This window comes from Astyanax mexicanus, chromosome 20, assembly GCF_023375975.1.
Source record: "Astyanax mexicanus isolate ESR-SI-001 chromosome 20, AstMex3_surface, whole genome shotgun sequence".
NCBI lineage: Eukaryota > Metazoa > Chordata > Actinopteri > Characiformes > Acestrorhamphidae > Astyanax > Astyanax mexicanus.
Window position 1 is genome coordinate 9,378,661 of NC_064427.1, and position 19,960 is coordinate 9,398,620.

The 19,960-nt window shown below is 37.7% G+C and overlaps 1 protein-coding gene across 1 annotated transcript; it reads right to left on the minus strand.

Moving 5' to 3' along the window:
- Positions 1 to 188: 188 nt before the first annotated feature.
- LOC103023191 (protein mono-ADP-ribosyltransferase PARP14) lies at positions 189 to 17,928 on the minus strand. Its single transcript, XM_007231163.4, has 17 exons — positions 17,661 to 17,928; positions 13,080 to 13,198; positions 12,867 to 12,909; positions 12,238 to 12,468; positions 11,856 to 12,086; positions 9,269 to 11,754; positions 8,922 to 9,167; positions 8,601 to 8,825; positions 8,408 to 8,519; positions 6,542 to 6,691; positions 5,036 to 5,098; positions 4,763 to 4,948; positions 4,471 to 4,677; positions 3,114 to 3,740; positions 2,882 to 3,027; positions 1,486 to 1,660; positions 189 to 1,384 (listed from the first exon to the last, which is right to left on the minus strand). The coding sequence occupies exons 1-17, from the start codon at positions 17,839 to 17,841 to the stop codon at positions 1,107 to 1,109; spliced, it is 5,706 nt and encodes a 1,901-aa protein (XP_007231225.3). The 5' UTR covers positions 17,842 to 17,928; the 3' UTR covers positions 189 to 1,106.
- Positions 17,929 to 19,960: the final 2,032 nt, after the last annotated feature.

Consider the following 19,960-nt stretch of genomic DNA (forward strand, 5'->3'; position numbering starts at 1 on the left):
TGTGCTAACATACTGAGGAACAACTAATATATGTGCAGAGTCCATAACCATATCCCTTTGCATGCTTTAGGCAATAAGTACAGTGACTGTGTTTACAGTAAACTGCTTTATATTATTACCAATACTGACTGTTTTTTCACTTAAGCCTAAAATTAAAGAAAGAAAAATGAAATAAGAACTGTCCAGTGTGTTTATTTCAGCATTTTATTGTGCAATCTCTTTCTCAGACAACATGGAAGCAATCATTACAGTTGAATGATACCAATAACATTTTTTTTAACTCTAAAGGCCCCTGGTGGGTCTCAGACACTCAGAAACTAATTTCTGGTGGTCATGATACAAGCGGCCACCAAACACATTTATGTAAACACTGAAGTGCCCTGATGCATTCCAAACTGCAACAAAGACAGCAGAGACACATCCTAGTGTATTAATGACAATTTGGTGTAATGTTTTTTTGTAATGGAGTATTTAGAGAAATTGAGTTCTTCAAATGTGTGCTTTAATTTAAAATCACTGTGAAATGTATATCTCTAGTTCAGACTCCCTAAAAATAAGAACTCTGCACCAAACAAACTCTTATTCTCTGAATGGCTTTTGTTTACATTTAACCAATTTCTGAAAAATCTGAGAAACTCTTATTGAATAGAATAACCAGAGAATTCTTAGGAAAGGAAAAGTCAGAATTGGTCGATTAAACTTAGTGTTTCAGTTCATGATTTTGCATTTGTGTTCCCTGCTCTCTTGTGGAGATGTGGAGTATTGCATAGCACAATTACAGAAAGGAAGAGACAATTATACCACTATTCAGTGATTAAGGCATTGCAGTGCAGAAAAAAAACTAAATACAATTTACTAATAGTTTGTGTCACCTTTATTAAAAGATGATATGAATGACTGCATAGTCACATATGACATCAGTGCTAATTATTGCACGTGTCCATCGTTACTGAAACCACAGAATCTTTAAATGAAAAACAGTAGCTTTCTATTCATAAAGTCTAGATGAATATTCTCCAAAATATACTATTAGATTTCACCCACAGGTTATATTAGAATTTATGTACACACAAAAAAAAAAAATCAAAACAAAACAATACCCACACCTACTGAAATGTGATTAGGTATTCTGGGTATGCTTGCACATCGTGAAAGATCACAAACATGGATGGGCTTCGATGATTATCCGTCACACTGTCATATAAATCTGCGGCACTGGAGCTCTTGGCTGGAGGTGAAAGAAGACCCGCCTTCCCTGTGGTGTAGTCACCAACCAGAACTCTGGCCAGATACATGCGCTTATGACCAAGTCGGTCTTGCTTTGCATAGCCCTGGGAGTAATTTGGGTCAACAGCAAAATATGCACCATTCCCGTACATGGCACCTTAAAACAAGACAAGACAAGACAAGACAAAGGAATTTTATAAATATGTACTGAAATATCATTTCAAATTTTGTATAGATTATTTTATAGCTCTATTATACCGTGCATCCCAGCATAGCTCCGATTGAAGCCTTGTTTGTCGATCGTATCAATATTATCAGATCCAGTGCCATGGAAAAGCTTCTTCTCATTGTTCTTGTGCTTGTTCTTTTCGTCCAAGTGATTTTTCTGGATCATGTAGCTCCTCCACAATGTGCTGTTCTGGACTCTCTCAATCTGAGAACATCAACATAAAAAGATGTTAAATGGTAACTAAAGCCCTTGATTGTATTTGAGTCGACACTCAGCTCAAATTTTCTAAAAATGCTACAAAATGGAAGGAGAAGTTTGAGAGGGGCATTAGGTAATGTATGGGTTTAGGGGAGGGGCAGAAGATAGAGCCGGTTGGGCTGAACAGTGTCCCTCTTTTTGACCATTTCAAAGAAACACATTTTCGTTATTAATGAAAATAATATAGTTTAGGGTTTACATTTACATTTAAGGCATTTAGAAGACTCCCTTATCCACAGCGACTTACAACAGTGGTTTAGTGCCATTTTTTGTATATGTCAATGAATTTCAGTCATTAACAAGGCAGCTGAGTATATCAAATCCACTACTAATTTGTCAGCAACAGACATCCTAAGTTGCAAAAGTTGATTTCAGGGAGGTTAATATCACCCCTGCAAATAAATAAATAAAATAAAATAAAAAAAACTTGCACACACACCAAAGGATAACAAAACTTTACTTTTATATTAATTAATTTTACGGTTTTTTTTTTATTATTAAATTTAGAGTATTCAGAGGTGAAATGAGTTTTATCTTTTTCTTTTTGCCTCTGCTTTCCTTGTTTTGTTTTTTTTTTTGGAAAAAAGGCTTTATTTGACAAAAAATGACAGTTACAATATCACACAAAATTGCACAACATCAAAAACATTCCAATATTACAATAATTATTAATATTGCCTCCGCCATGATCTGTTCTCTCTCTCACTGAACAAATCCCATCCGGGAGGGGGGAAAACACTGCCCGCCCACACTAAAAACTGATTGGCTGTCTCACAGACTCTTTGCAGAGAACAGGCCAATCAGAACCCTCTCTGTTTTCTCTCTCTCCTTCCCACACGCGATTAGAGAAAAAAAGTCTGTCGCACTCGTTCTGAATTCCGGGAGATTATAGGTGACTCGCGGGCATCAGGGAGCCACTACTGAAATGCGGGAGACTCCCGCAGCTTCAGGGAGACCTGGTTTGTCTGCAGCAATGCCATCGCAATGTCAACACTACACCGATTAAGCTACATTTGGACACAGCTCATGTTTTGACTGATCAAATGCACATGAAGAAAGTGCAAAATGTGTAAAATTGGGTAAATACAAGTACCAGCAATTACCAGATGTAATGAATAGCGTGAGAATAGCATGTATACAGAAAAAAAAGCTCAATGGCAGCCTTACTTCAAGAATTGTATTGTTCAGTCCAGTTCTCCTGAACTCATTTTCCACATCTGTGTATTCCTGGGTGCCAGGTTGAATTTGAACCCGTTTGACAAAGCTCCCCTTCATGTCCTCCCAGTGACTGGGCAGAGGCACAGAGGTTTTGTCTACAACAATTCAAAGACATACAGAAATGTGAATGCAGTCAATGTGCAGAACAACTGAAACACATTGACCATCTGAAATGTCCTACCTCTCCGATCAACCCTCTTCAATTCAATCGTTTGGTGTTTTCCAACAGCAGTTCTTTGGGCTATGTTGACCTCATATGGCTCATTGTTGATCTTAATCTTTATGCGAGGTTGTTTTTGTCCGAAGGCTTCCTCCAAGTCATAGTTAGTGAGATAATCAAAAGGTATGAGCTTTTTCCTGCTGTCCAGATACTGCCACTCTACCATGCTGCCGACCATGAAGGCCTCGCGCTTACGAGACTCGTTCTTCTCCACTTTTCGGATCATGTCCCGGATGATGCTCTCCACCTTCATCACGTCCCGGGTCAGGCCCTCCACAGTGATGACCGGCTCTTGCCCGCTCTTGTTCAGCTGGATGCTGACCGCGAGTTCTCTTTGAAGATTGGACAGAATCTCAGCATCCTCCCTGGTGAAATGGTTGATTGCAGAGTCCCGGACAGTTGAACTGTTATGCTCCTTCACAATGAAGCTGTTGATCAGTTCTTTGGCTTCATTCAGGTCCTGCTGGCTCTCTCCACACAGCTGGAACACAGCCGGCTCAAACTCCTCCTCCACCATCACAAATTCCTCGTTTGCAGAGGACTCTGAATTGCTGCCATAAAATATGCTGGTCACAGCCTCAAATTTTCCTATTTTTTTTTTAGTGTTTAGGAAAATAAAAAGAAAATGTCTTGAAAATTAGTTAAATAATTAAAAAAAATAACTTTTAAAACTGTTGTATAAACATTTATTTTATATACAGGGGTTGGACAATGAAACTGAAACACCTGTCATTTTAGTGTGGGAGGTTTCATTGCTAAATTGGACCAGTCTGGTGGCCAATCTTCATTAATTGCACATTATTGCACCAGTAAGAGCAGAGTGTGAAGGTTCAATTAGCAGGCTAAGAGAACAGTTTTGCTCAAAATATTGCAATGCACACAACATTACGGGTGACATACTAGAGTTCAAAAGAGGACAAATTGTTGGCGCACGTCTTGCTGGCATATCTGTGACCAAGACAGCACTGTCTTTGTGATGTATCAAGAGCCACAGTATCCAAGGTAATATCAGCATACCACCAAGAAGGACCAATCACATCCAAAAGGATTAACTGTGGATGCTGTAAGAGGAAGCTGTCTGAAAGGAATGTTGGGGTGCTAACCCAGATTGTATACAAAAAACATAAAACCACGGCTGCACAAGGCAGAATTCAATGTGCACCTCAACTCTCCTGTTTTCATCAAAACTGTCCGTCACCACAATAAATTATTGTGGTCTAAAACCAGGTGTTTCAGTTTCATTGTCCAACCCCTGTATGTCACCATGTGACATTGGGGTTAAAATATCAGCATAACTCCACTGCATATGTCCACAAACCTTTTATCCAGTTGAGCACACCGGTTTCCTCCTCAACACCCTCCTGCTGCCTTCTAAGCATGGTCTGATGGAAATCTGGCACCATGGACGTCTGGAATATCAGGAACTTCACACTCTGTAAATGCTGTCCTTTTTTCTTCTTCACAAAGTCAACCACGGCATCAATCATGGCGTCGGCAACAGCAGAAGCACTTATCCCACCTTGGCCTAATGATTGAGACCAAAAAAAAATTACACACTTTTCTAGCAGACGTAACTCTGCTTACAATACGTTATGATAACTGTGCATTACCTGTGCCAAGGGCTGGAAAGGCAACAGATGAGAACTTTTGTGTCTCACACAACTTCAAGACGGAGTAAACAACATCCTTGATGGCTGCAGCATTGTTCCGGCCTATGACATGGATGATGTGTTTGCATGGGAGACGTCCTCCAGAGGTCACTATCAATTCATTTTGTTGAAGTAGACTTCGCTGGACTGATTAAAGAACAATATCAATTACAAACAATAGGACACACCATAACAAAGTTAAATTAAAAGTTGAAATTAAATAATTTTACAGACCAATCTGTGCACATTCCAGTTCCACTGTTGATCCAGCAGCATCTAAAATGGCCTTGGAGACTCCTAAATTAATACATTTCAGAAAAAAAACCTTGAATGCAAAAGAACTATGGTTCTACAGTATGTCATACCAGCTTTGATTTCAAATGACAAGTATGTGTATAGACAAAAATATCCTTCCTTTTACTAGATGTGTAAATACTAGAAATGATTACATTCAAAACAGAGTATTGAAGGAGTGTTAACACTTTATGCTATTTTTTTCACACACCGATTTAAACAGTTTAAACAGTTTAAAATGCAAAGTCGGGAATGTGCGGGCGGGAACATGATGCTCAGCCGACTACATGATTGACTGAACGCAGAACAACATGTTAAAGTCAGCAAATACAAAGAGAGCAAGGTGTAAATGTGTGTGTGTGTGCAGAAGCTCATTTGAGCACATCAATGCAATCAAACATTTGTTTTGGTTACCTGTGCATAAGTCTCACAAAACACATTTAACACCTGACAAGAAATATTGTGGGATCTCGTGGCACAACATCCCGTCACACCCCTGTCGTACACCTCCCAGTGTTTTATAATTTGGTGCTCAATTCATGCAAAATGGATGAATCTGAAGGTGCTTTTGTGGAGCAGTAACACCCCTACAGGCATTTGTATGATACCTCTATGTAGTTTGCACCATGTAAAGTATAGTGAACAAAAGAATGCAGTGTGACACTCTGGTGAACGACTATAACTCAGACCTGAGGCTTTACTTATGACTTGTCAATTTATGGGACTATATTGATTGTATCCTAATTTTAACTGCATGCATTTACACTTGGTATTCAGTCACAATTGGTTATTCATAAATCAAGTTTTTACATGTAAAAAAGATGGATGCTGCAATGTAATTTGAATTTTTTTTTACAAAGTGGTACATTTCTTAAGACTTAAAGGATGGTAACAGCTTAGGAAGTCTGTGCTGATAAGAAATGGACTGACTGGGGTGTAAAAACCTGTCTACATTGGGCTGGTGTGGCTGCAGGTTTTTATTCCAGTCATGCAGATAGTCATGAGGTCAGTTGTTTGATGACAGACCAACTGATTAAACCAGTGGAATCAGATGAGCTGCCAATTGTTCAGAAGCAAAACTTGCAGCAGCATCGGCCCAATGTGGACAGATTTGACACCTCTACACAGATTAATTTAGCATATGATGTACTGCATGGGGTAGTTGAATGCATCTTTGAAAGACAGGTGTGTTTATATTACGTGCTATAATGTGGTTCAAATCAATCTCAAATTACTTCATGACATAGTTTGAGTGGTCGAATTCGTATCTGTTTAAATGTTTTAGGTGTGTTTAAACTGATATATTATGTAGCTTGGCCTCATCCAGACATAGTCATGATGCTCAAGACGGATAATATAGGTGTAAACGGCAGGTGTTAAATGACAGGTTCTCATATTAGCTACATTTATTTTGAAATATTACACTGTATACTGAAACAAGCTTACCTGCTTTTAAAGTGAACGATGAGTTGGAGGAGTTTACGATGGCATCAATTCTCTCTTTGGTGATGTCACCTGACGATACCTCAAGAGTCAGATGCCCCACCTGCACTCTGTGCACTCCAAGAGTAGGAGTGGAAACCACGCCAAAGAGACCTGGTGTATTAAATTAAGATTTATAGTTGAATTGTTATAAGAATTAATTATGTGATTATTTTTTGTTTGTTATAATTGCTTCTTAATAGGAGCAGTGGAGCTACAAGGCTAATAAAGTTAAGAAATAATGGAAGATTAATGGAAGTAATGTTTTTATAAAAAAAGGTCACTGGTGACACATGAGAATTCACTGTGCTTAGGATGTTGTGATTGGAGGACACAGGCAGTTTGCATGTGTGTGTGTGTTTAGAAAGGAGTTAAATACATCTAAAACAATGCAGCCACTATATTTATTAATATACTGACCAAATCAGCTAGTTTCATTTAACCTTTAAGTTCAATTGACTTGACTGACTGAGAATATAATAATAACACAAATAAAAGTCATATAATACTACTGATACTACAACAATAATAATAATAATAATAATAATAATCATTGCAATAACAATATCTCTGACATTCTAAATTCACTAGACATGATGTTCTCATGGTGGATACATCAGGCAATAACTGTGTGTGTGACAATGATTTGATAATTAATTAACTGTGCTTTAAGAATATTTGGTTCGCTTTTTTTATTGTGATAAAACCGAATGTTTTCTAGGTTTTCCAGAACTGATTAGTGTTTAAGTACATTTGTTTTTAATAATTTCAAGCTGTGGCCAATTAACAGTGGTAGGAAACAGTAGATATTAGGGGTGTCACGATTCTCAAAATCCTCGATTCGATTTTATTTCCGATTTTAGGGTCACGATTTGATTCGATTCTCGATTTTCTTTTTTTTTTACTTTTACTTTTTACGATTTTCTTTATTTATTTTATTATTGTTGTATGTATATACATATATCAGAGTATATAAAAAAACTGAATATAATAAACTCTTGCTACCATAAGTTTACCCTGAAACTGTGATTTAGGCTTTACAAATATAGTACATGAACTTCTTACTGGAAACATGCTCTAATATTGTGCTTCTTTTGTCTTTTTACCAAATGAAGCAACAGGTGTAGTCAATCATAAGTTTAAGATTTTAATCAACCTCACTGTGATCTATAGTTCAATAAATCCATTTTCAGCTTCTCCTCCGCGGTTGAAAGGCAGAGGTGAGGTGAGAGGCTCGTGTGTGTGTGTGTCTCTCTCACACACAGCGGAACTTTTTGACGGAGGGCGGGGCTGCGCTCATGCAGCCGCTCTCTCTCTGTTGAAAAACCCTGGGCTACAGTGTGCTGCGCCAATGCGTAGCGCGCGCACGCTTGCGTAGCTTAGCGGGAAGGATTGTCAATCATCTTTTTGACTTCGAGGCTCGAGACCATGCCATAATTTCGATCGATTTCGATAAAATATCAAAATTGTGACACCCCTAGTAGATATAGAGCTATAATGCTGGTGAAAATGAAGGGCTTAAATATTAGCATTTGAAGCTGTAAACATATATACACAGAATGTATTAAAAATTGTAAATTCAATGCGACATGCTAGATATTTAATTAAATTTTAAAAATCCACAAACACAATTTACATTTTGTGTTTGTTTTTACATAGTTTTCTGCTTCTTAGCTACACTAGCTTTCAGCTCAAGTATAAACCTAAAGAAAAACAAATTAGAAACAAAACACCTCTTTTAACTATTAGCTACAAAGAGTAAAGTAGCATTAGCTAAAACGTGGTAAAACACGACCAAAAATGTGATGGGTTAATGCATAAGAGTCTCACCTGGAGACTGGGAGGACTTCGCAGGTGATTTTGTATGTGATGGTTGTTGGCCGGCTTGTGCACGTTTAGTGATGGGACCTGGCTTCCCACCTCTGAAGCTCTTTATGAAACACTGATGGGCAGACACAAAAAAAACATAAGACCACAGCATTTCCAAGTCATCCAGAAACAGAAGAGCTGTTTAATCCAGTACCTGTACAGTCTCATTATCTGAAGGGTGCACAACCACAGTCACTTCTTGAAGGTGCTGAGGAGTGAATCTGGCACTAAAGTCGTGAATCTCTCTTAGCAGAATGCTGGACACCAAGTCTTTGGGAAAGCGAAGGTTCCCCGTACCAAGAGCCGGAAAGGAAAGTGATGACATTTTCTGGTGTTCTGCTCTTTTAAGGCAATCTCTGATTATCTGTTTCAGTAAGTGCTGAAACGAAAATACACAGTGTATGTCAGTTTTACAGAAATGGGTACATAATTGTGGAGAATAGGCTAAGCATCGTCACAAAGCTCTCAGAATCACCTCAGCTTCTGCATCAGCTCCTCTGTTCCAAAAAGGACAAACAGTATGGAAAACCCTTTGACAGTTCAGGTTGTATCCAGCAGTGACCACTATGTCACCATAATTAAGCTTAGAAGATCCAAACGAATCGAGATGAGAACTAGCCTCTGACTGAAGTTGAGGACCAGCAGCACCTAGGAGTGCTTTGGAAACAGCGCCTGAGCTGAGATCCCCATCCTCTGAGATAGTATTGACAATAACATCAGACTGTGGGATGAAAGGTACAGATAACGATTAGTACAATTTATTGTTTAGGTACGTAATCAATGTTTTGTCAGTATTAAATAAAACACAACATGTTCACTTACAGTTGCATCCTGGATATTCCCTTTTCTCAGATTGATTCTCAGTCCTTCTTGTGTGGATTGCTTTTCAAGAAGCCCTGACCTGCTGAAGTCATCAGACAGTGTGCTGGACAACTGGTTTGAGTTTGGTCTCTTCAACCCCTCTCGAGCATCAGTCTCCATGGGTTCATTTGCTTTGTAATCATCTGGTTCCTTACTTCTTGGCCCAGCACCTTGATGTCCATAGGCACCTCGACCGCGATAACTCTTGCCTCGATTACCGCGTCCACGATAAGGCCTGTCATGATTACTGTACCCGCGGTTACTGGCCCCACCAGATCGCGTTTGCTGTAGAAACATCATCTCGGGGTTGAAATCTGCAAATTCCTTCCTAATAGCCTGAGCCATGGCATTTACAGTGTTGGCATTATTGTCCACCAGATGAATCTCAGTTATTCTCCTGCCACCTTGATGGCTCTGGGCTTCAACGTATGCATACAGCTCCTTGGCAATTGTCTGAGAGCAGAGTTCCAGAGGAAAGCCAAATATTCCTGAGCTGATGGCTGGGACTGCAATGGTGGTGCACTGCTTTTCAATGGCTTGTTTCAAACTTTCCCTCACAGCCTGCCTCAGTCGTCTCACTGCTGTAAAACTGTCAGTATCTGAGTAGCGGGGACCAACAGCATGCACCACATATTTGCACGGAAGACGACCAGCTCCAGTAGTGATGGCGTTACCAGGTTGCACCTTCCCATTTACAGCTACATATCGATCACTGTCATCTTGTAAACTTGGTCCAGCAGCTTTCAGGAGTGCAAAAGCCAAACCGCCAATGTGCTTCAGGTCTTCGTTGGCAGCGTTGACCACAGCATCTACTTTGAACTTACAGATATCAGCTTTTCTGACTGTGATGGTAACCCCATCAGGCAATTGGACCTTACAGGACAGCTGTCCAAAATCTTCCAGTCTGCCACTGTCATAATGGTCTTCATCTTCTTCATCCTCTTCCAGCATGTCACCTTCCGCAAGAACGATCACAAATCTATGTTCCTTTATCATTATCAGGAACAAGTTTTCTTGCTCTTGAAAGTACTTCTTAGCACCTGCCTTGTTTATTGTCAGTGTATCGGTGTGGAGAGATTGGGCCATCTTCTGGAAGTTCTCCATGACTGGTTGGACATGTACACGCTCTCCAGACAGTCTGATCAATGGTCTTCTTGGGTCAAAATGTACTTTCACCTCATTGGGCTTCACAAATTTTGCCCAAGCCTCAGAGTTTTTCTCATTAATGAATTTCAGCACAGCGCAAGACTTGACACGAATGACTTTTTCGATTCTTGAGTGTTTATTAATGAACATCTCCAAGTTACTGCTGACTTCTGAAACTGGATCCTTAAAGCCAGTAACTACCAGTGTGTCTTTGTTTCCTGAAGGTATTATTATCACAGTTTTCGTCTTGGATGAGTTGTATGAGTCAATCAAATTGTTCCTGAGAGAACGCCATTCTGGCTTTTCAAGCACACCTTTGTCCTCCAAAGACAGTGTTCTGCATTGGAGCATCATGTGAATTCTCTTCTCTGCTTCAGCCAGTGCTGAGTCTGTGCTTCCAGTCAATACAACATCTCCATTTTCAACTTTGTAGACGGAGCTAATTCCTTTGGATGTGAATAAGTGTCCAGACAGCTCATCACTGTCAGCTGATTTCAGGAACTCAAGCAATGAAGCGTCCATTTTCAGAGGTTTATCTTTCATCCTCAATCTCTTCTCAAGGATCCAATTTTTTACACCAAAAATTTCAACAGAAAGACCCTGCAATGTTAACTGATTGGTGTCTTTTTTGTGTGTGTGTTTCAGCTCTGGGTATTTGGCCAAAGCAGTGTGTTGAAGACCTTCCTGCAGTAGCAATGAGAACATGGCAGCAGGTATGTCCATAGTTTCTGAAACAGTGTTCTTGTCCCGTTCCATCTGATTCAGTGCTTTCTTCAAAAAATCCTCCAAAATGGGCTTCAGCAAGTTAATGTCTTGAGCCATTCCTGCAAGTGTCAGATGTTCATCATTTACATTCAGGAAAGCTTTGTCTTTCACTACAGATCTGATGTCTTTCTCAACTGTTGCCCACATAGAAGGCATAACCGCATGCTCAAAAACAGCATAATTAGAAAGAATAGTTTGAAATCCATCTAGAGCATTTTTCATCCAGCCATCTATGTGTGTCTTGGTTAAACCTTTCTGCTTTAGAAGAGTAGGAAGAGGGCTGATCTGGACTTCAGCTTTGTCCATGTTTAGCTCACAGAAATAAGAGCTCATCTGATCACAGATGGAAGATATTAATCCTTTCTGATGAAGGAACTGATTTAGAGCAGGATGGATCTTCTCTGTGAACGGTTTGGGAAGACTCCATGTTGGTCTGTCTTTGCCATACAAGGCTGTACCCAAAGACATGAAATATGGGTACACGTTGACTGAAGTCTGGCCAACATTGTGTTCTTTCCCCAGAACTTTCTGTACACCTGAAACCAATGATGGGAGATGTTTATCTTCATAATCTGTCCAAAAGTGGTGACATTTATTTACAAGGGTAAATTTGAAGTTAAAAGCACAAATGATTTACCGTCATGGCTATGGAAAGTGACAATGGCACTTTGCTCCTCTGGAATCATGGTGATGGTCTCCACTGCTCCACCCCACTTTTCAAAGTAAAGTTCTAGTAGATCTTTATTAGAGGCCTGGTTAGGCAAACTTTCCACTTTAATTCTTCTGCTATTTTCCAAAGCACGACCTACAATACCATACTGCTGGAATTTTTTATTGTTTCTGCTCTCCATGAGAAATTTCTCAGAAACTGTAAAGAAAAATATTAACTGGTAAAGAGAGAGTTCAGAGCAATACCTGCCTAACCACAGGAGATGCTTTACAAGAAATCTTGTGGAAAAATCATATAGAGGTAGACACAACAGCAGTTTGTAACCATACACTGCTTGTCATGAACTTACCACTGGGGTTATTAAAGGTCACAACAGCACAGTTTGATTCCACGATTATCTCTAGGTCAAACTCGTCTTCTAAGAGATCACTGATGTTCTCCACTAAAAGCACAAGTGTATCTCTGGAAAAGTGGATTGGCAGTTTTTCCAGGACCACAGCACTGGACTGTGGAGGATATGCTAAACATTCCTTAGAAGATTCATCCTTTGGGTCACCTTTGGGACTCTCCTCAGCACCAACTGGAGGTAAAGTCACATGGAAAAAATGTTATAGGACTTAATGAGTGAATTGTTTTAAATTTAAATGATGTAACAAAAGATTCAGGAATAACAATTGCTCCTAAATCCATGCATAATTACTTAAATATAACAGCAGTTAAATTACAGCACCAAATGTATAGCAGGTTTATGATTCCCTATTTAAGTCTTTAAAAATTAGTTGCCATAGCCAAGATCAAAACATAAAACCAAATAAAACTCTACTTCCAGATAATTTCATCTTCAAAACCTGCAGCTTTGTACTAAGTAGCATTTGTGGAACGCCTGAGGCATGAGGACTGGATAGACAGACCGACAGATAGACAGACAGAAAGACCTTGTCCTATCAAAGAGGAAAAAAGAGATTTTCAAGTTCTGACCTGGTGGCTGAAAGCTAGTCCCCACATCATTTTCTGCTGCAACCTAATAAAAAAAGTAAAACAGAGATGGAACAACATTGAATCTTCCTAAAAGTTGTCCTCTCACCAAAATTCCTCAAAGAGCAGAGTTACAACCCATCCATACTTGCAAACTTGCAGGACAATGCTGCATCTAAAAAATAATAAAAAATAAAGACAGATTTGCCAACTTACTGCTCCACTGGCCGCTTGTGTCTGATTTTCTGCCTCACTAGGTTTGAACACCTTCAGTTTCACCACCTGTTTTTCAATATTTATGGAATGGTTTCCTTTAGCCAGAACCTGATCACGAGCTGTAACAAAAGCAAAAGGCTGTCAATGAAGGAGGAGTCTAACTTTTTTTTTTTAAGTTAAAATATTGCCGTCTACTTGTGAACACTAAAATGAAAGTCCAGGAGGTGGCGCCAAACTCTTAAGACGTTTTATGTCAAATTCCTTATGAATTTGAACAATACATAGTTTTAGATATAGCATCATAAAATCTTATTTTATTCAGTTACCCAATTAACACCAAACAGTTTTATAATATCTTATAATCTTATATATCTATAATATCTCAAAATAAGAGGCCACTTAAAAATTATGAGTTTCTTTAATTTTACCAAATTGAAAACCTCTGGAATATGATCAAGAGGAAGATGGATGATCACAAGACATCAAATCAAGCTGAACTGCTTAAATTTTTGCACCAGGAGTAAAGGCATAAAGTTATCCATAAGCAGCGTGTAAGACTGGTGGAGGAGAACATGCCGTGGTGAATGAAAAAATACTCTCAGGACTGAGAATCTGAGTAAATGTGTTTACTGTTTAGTGAAAGTGTAATTGTGTTAAGGGAAGGTGTAATGTAATGGTGTTTAGTGAAAGTGTGAAAATGTTAAGGGAAAAAATAAATTCATTATGAGTATTCAGATTTTGCCATGGTGTTGTCCCGGTAGCTTGGCTCCCCCAAAATAAAGATTTTTAATATATTTAATAATATTTTTAATATTGTGGTATGATAGGGGTAATTAATGTAATTTATGCATTGCTTTTAGTGGTTGTTGGCAGATTGAAGTGTTTAAAAAAAGACGGGTATAGAAATTAATTGTAAGACATAACTAGTACCAGAAGATGGTAAAGCTGTTTTGTGTTCCAGTAAACCTTCCTATAGCATTGTTTGACTCAGCAGCAGATTTGAACCTGAACCTTTAACCTTTAATGTAGAAGAGTAACTAATTTGGTAAGAAGCTAATTTGGACTAGAATTAGGCCTTATTTGGAGGTCTGGGGGACATCAATAATGAACATGTGGAGGACGTCATCTGGCGTCATAGTCTGCACATTTGGACGCAAAGTTGCAACGCAAAAATGAACTAGAAAAGATGTCGTTTCCACTTCTTTTGTTTAGTGGGTAGCATTTGATTTTCTCCACATTCTTGTCTTTCATTTGAAAGATTAAACGTTTATGTGCTATTTTACTGTTGTGAGGACCAAAATAGATAGATACAGTCTAGGATATTTATCTATTTGCCATTTAAGTCTTTTTATAAGTTTAAGATTGTATTTTCTATTTCTGTACTAAATTCCAAGCTTAGCAAGAGGAGATCTTTAGTGGAGAACTTTATGACGATTGTCTTTACCTCAAGACTGACAAAAAAGTATACTGCATTTTTTTTCCACTTATTTCATACTAGCTAACTCTAAAATGCATTGCTTTCGCACTACTGAAGTAGAGTTTAAATATAGTGTTTGGAAACTCATGAATGAGTGAATATCCTCAGCCTGTACCTATTGCAAATGGGTTTATTTACACCTAAGATGTTTTTAGACTGAAAAAAAATAATCTAGTCATCACTGAAGGCCGTCTGCACTCCACTATTACAAAACATTTTGGTTTTTAGTTAACGTAGGTATGCATAGATTAAGAGCTATACAAGAGGGCCGTGTAAGACACGCTTGCGTAATAAATTGATAAAAGGTAGTGTTATTTCCACCCTGTTTGAAATACTTATATAGGGTGACTGACTACACATATATTTCCCCTAAATATATCCTCGTTTTGGAATGTAAAAAATGCATAAATTCTGTAAAATGTGGGGGCTTATTTTAATGATTTTACATTGCTTGCTCGCCTGTCCCAGACTACAAAGAACTTAGAAAGATAAAAAACTGAAAGACACCCATTGGATACCTGATATGAGTCGGCTGAAAATGATGACAGATTAAATATATAAAATAATTTTGAATGATGTCAGATTAAATATATATATATATATATATATATATATATATATATATATATATATTTTTTTTTTTTTATATTATATTTTTTACATTAATTAATGCCAATACTGGAATACAAAACCTCCCTGAATCCGTGTATCATTCGTTCATTTGATATTCAATTGAGAATCAAAATCGGAAAATTAAAAAAACAATTCGTTTTTTCGTTTTTTCGTTTTTGAATATAATACCAAAAAACGAATAACGGCTTGTATTTTGTATTTTTATTTGGTTATCCAAACAAAAATTGGAAATTTAAAAAACGGACCAGGAGCCGAATTTGATTTTGATTTTGAACTTGACCCATTTGTGTGCCCCGGTAGTTACTGATTTGTTTATTCTTGGTGGGTTTCTGTTGCGCGGGAGTTCACTGCAGTGTTATCTACACAGTCTGTATTGCTGTAGGCAGCATGGCCGGACTGGAACCACATTCTGGCCTAATTAAAGATCTTTTTGAAGGTGGTAAGACGCATGAAGAGATTTCGTGCACGTTGCAGCAAATGGGGATCCAGCGATGTTCTGCAATGAGTGTTAGAAGGTTCTGTGTTCAACACGACCTTAAGCGAAAAAGACATGTATTTTCTGTTGTCATATCGTCTTCTTTCACTGCAACGCGTTTAGTTCCTCTGAACAAGATAAAACTCTCCATCCTCAACTCCATCCAAAGCCTACAGCAATACAGACTGTGTAGATAACACTGCAGTGAACTCCCGCGCAACAGAAACCCACCAAGAATAAACAAATCAGTAACTTCCGGGGCACACAAATGGGTCAAGTTCAAAATCAAAATCAAATTCGGCTCCTGGTCCGTTTTTTAAATTTCCAATTTTTGTTTGGATAACCAAATAAAAATACAAAATACAAGCCGTTATTCGTTTTTTGGTATTATATTCAAAAACGAAAAAACGAAAAAACGAATTGGTTTTTTAATTTTCCGATTTTGATTCTCAATTGAATATCAAATGAACGAATGATACACGGATTTCCCTGAATCCGTGTATCATTCGTTCATTTGATATTCAATTGAGAATCAAAATCGGAAAATTAAAAAACCAATTCGTTTTTTCGTTTTTTTCGTTTTTGAATATAATACCAAAAAACGAATAACGGCTTGTATTTTGTATTTTTATTTGGTTATCCAAACAAAAATTGGAAATTTAAAAAACGGACCAGGAGCCGAATTTGATTTTGATTTTGAACTTGACCCATTTGTGTGCCCCGGAAGTTACTGATTTGTTTATTCTTGGTGGGTTTCTGTTGCGCGGGAGTTCACTGCAGTGTTATCTACACAGTCTGTATTGCTGTAGGCAGCATGGCCGGACTGGAACCACATTCTGGCCTAATTAAAGATCTTTTTGAAGGTGGTAAGACGCATGAAGAGATTTCGTGCACGTTGCAGCAAATGGGGATCCAGCGATGTTCTGCAATGAGTGTTAGAAGGTTCTGTGTTCAACACGACCTTAACCGAAAAAGACATGTATTTTCTGTTGTCATATCGTCTTCTTTCACTGCAACGCGTTTAGTTCCTCTGAACAAGATAAAACTCTCCATCCTCAACTCCATCCAAAGCCTACAGCAATACAGACTGTGTAGATAACACTGCAGTGAACTCCCGCGCAACAGAAACCCACCAAGAATAAACAAATCAGTAACTTCCGGGGCACACAAATGGGTCAAGTTCAAAATCAAAATCAAATTCGGCTCCTGGTCCGTTTTTTAAATTTCCAATTTTTGTTTGGATAACCAAATAAAAATACAAAATACAAGCCGTTATTCGTTTTTTGGTATTATATTCAAAAACGAAAAAACGAAAAAACGAATTGGTTTTTTAATTTTCCGATTTTGATTCTCAATTGAATATCAAATGAACGAATGATACACGGATTTCCCTGCCCTACTTATTTTACTTTTCTTCTCTCTTTTTTTCCTTCTCTATTTTTATCACGATGACGGATGAGTGAAGTCCTCGTAAATGAACACGAGGGCGTAGTCCAGATCGGGCAGAAACGCATTGTGTTTGTGGTTTATTTTTTTGCAGTTCTCTCTCTCTCTCTCTCTATCTATCTATCTATCTATCTATCTATCTATCTATCTATCTATCTATCTATCTATCTATCTATCTATCTATCTCACACACACAAACACAAACACACGTGATTTTCGTCGATGTTTTACACAAGTTCCGCGTTCAGGCAGGCTTAAAATACACAACACGCGCACCATGCTAATTTCACCTACAACAAGCGAGCCCATACACGGTTTAATGTATTTATTAATTTTGTTAGATTAGTAGATGTTTATGTATTAGTGTTTATTAATTTACACACGAGCACATACACAAAAACACAATATCATATTCCTAAAACTTAGGCCTGTTTTACCCCCACCCCTTCCTAACCACGAAAAACTCCCGTATTTCCCCCAACGCCTTTAACAAAAACTGTGACTTCAGCTTAACTTATTCGTTCTCAGTGTAGAAGAGTAGGCTACTTACTTTCTTCTGATTTGAAACGAACCGTAGCGATTCCGCTCTGCTCGCAGATCTTCACCTCGCAGTCTCCACCCTGAGACTTCTTTCTGCTCTGAAAGTAAATCTGGAGTTTGGAAGTGAGAATTTTGGTGGAGGTAGCGGGCCAGGGTCCCTCCACGGTGAGGGGGTAAGGGAACTCGTCCATTCCGCTCCTCCGCGCGCTGGTCTGCTGGGCTAAAATGCCGAAGAGCCGCAAGTCTCGTAGATATCAGGTTTCCGCTGAGCTCGAGATCAGTTTCACTTTCGTTTCGTCAGAACAGGATGGAAACTAGAGCTGACGCGTGCACAGATTCCCTTCTCTGTAAACAAGCTCTTGTTGGGACTACAGATAAAGCTTTATCTTAAACAGTGATGTTAAAGCAAAGTTTAAGATAAAGATAAAGCTTTAACAAAGCTTTATCTTTAGTTTAAACTTTGCTTTAACATCTGTTTTCCTTAAAACATCTCCTAATCTCTTCTTATCCAAGTTAAGTAGTGTTATTTCTAGCTTAGCCTATCAAAACCTGGTTTGTTAAATCAAATCTTACTGATGTTAAATCAGGTGAGCTGCTGATGGAACAGAACATATACAAAAATGGGAGAAATGTGGAACTAAACTTTGTTCTACTGCTTGGATCAGGATACAGCCTACTTACCTAAAAATGAGAAATTCTTGTTACTTTTTACTGTATTTATGTTTCTTTGCATCTGTTTAAATCATATGTGGTGCTTTTTTTCAGGCAAAAACACTCATATTGCTGAGTTAAATGAATTAGTGTCATTTGCTTAGGTGCCTAAAACTTTTGCACAGTTCTGTATAGGAAAGTAATTCTGATACAGTACATAATAAATGAACTCTAATAGACATTGAGTGACTTTTATACATATGAAGTGAACACTACTACAGCACCAGTGAAAAGTTTGTACATTCAGTGTTTCAGTGTTTTTCTATTTAAAATCTGCAGAATAGATTATGGCATATTCCGCCTAATCAGTGCCATTTCTGTCCCCAGGAAATTACATGTATAAATGTGCACACACAAAATAACATTAAAATACATTTTATTATTAAGCATACTGTCTTGTACATTAACCTAATTGCAAAAGTAAGATATGTAATTAAAAACATTTATAAAAAAATAGCATTTGTTACCTGTCCTCTCTAACTATATACTATACTTTACCATGACATATATAATTAATTTCAGGTTTGGGTCTTCTTGAAAAGATAAAAATGGCTTTGCATGTTTTAGAAAAATACAATGCATGCATATATAGTGATTTTTTTGTCATAAATATCAATTATTTAAAGTTGCAGTCTACCATTTCTTTATATTAAACACTTTCTTCACACTAAAAAACAGAGGTACGATATGTGATAGGTACTTTCTTGTACTCAATGGTAAACTTTTCATAATTGTACACTCAATGGTATAATACTGGTCTTTACAGGGTCAGATGTGTTCCCTCTGAATTAAAAGGTCTTTTGGAACAGCAGAAAGTACAGATTTGTGCCATTTAACCAGACAAAAGGTACATTTGGTATTCTGGATTACTGTACTAATAAACAATATAGGTAACACTTTATAATGCTGTTCCATAGTTAATAGGTAACTAAGCAGTAACTAATTAATAGTGCTGCATTAACACCTAAATATTTTCTATTAACTACCAGGGAGTACTAAATAATTACTCAGTAGATAGTACTGAACTAATGATTATAGTAGTTCACTATTAACTCCACAATAATTACTGAGACTTACATATCTCCCAGAGAACTACTTACTAATGATGTCTTCTTTATAATAACTATTCATTAATTACTGCTCAAATCAACATTAACTACTGAAAACCCTTACATGCCACCTGGGGAACTATAGATCTAAATCAGTCTACACAAACAATTATTCTATCAGTGGTGATATTAAAGGCATATTTGAGTGACACCATTTGTAGTAGTAGTAACCTTAATTACCTTATTATCATAATTATCTTCCAAATATTAGCAACATATAGTAAAATACTACAGTGTCGTAATCTGCTTAAACCCCATTTTTGAAAGAAAAAAAAAAAACTTTATAACGTAATATTATTACATAGTAGACATTATTTATGTTCTCCAGAAGACTCTAAGACTGACTGTACTCAATTTTGTTTTAATGGTCACTGCTTTAATTTTCAGCACCAACCTTATAAACGGTCATCTTTAGCCTTGCAGTCTCACAGACTTTTAGTGCCCATTATTAGGGTAATTACGGTAATTCCACAGCGCCGGACCGCTAGCC

Coding starts and splice junctions, on each gene's coding strand:
- LOC103023191 (XM_007231163.4), bottom strand. CDS start 17,841: ATGGACGAGTTCCCTTACCCCCTCACCGTGGAGGGACCCTGGCCCGCT. Junction 13,199..17,660: donor TCGTTTCAAATCAGAAGAAA/GTAAGTAGCCTA, acceptor CTTTTGTTACAG/CTCGTGATCAGGTTCTGGCT. Junction 8,520..8,600: donor CAGATAATGAGACTGTACAG/GTACTGGATTAA, acceptor TCTGCCCATCAG/TGTTTCATAAAGAGCTTCAG.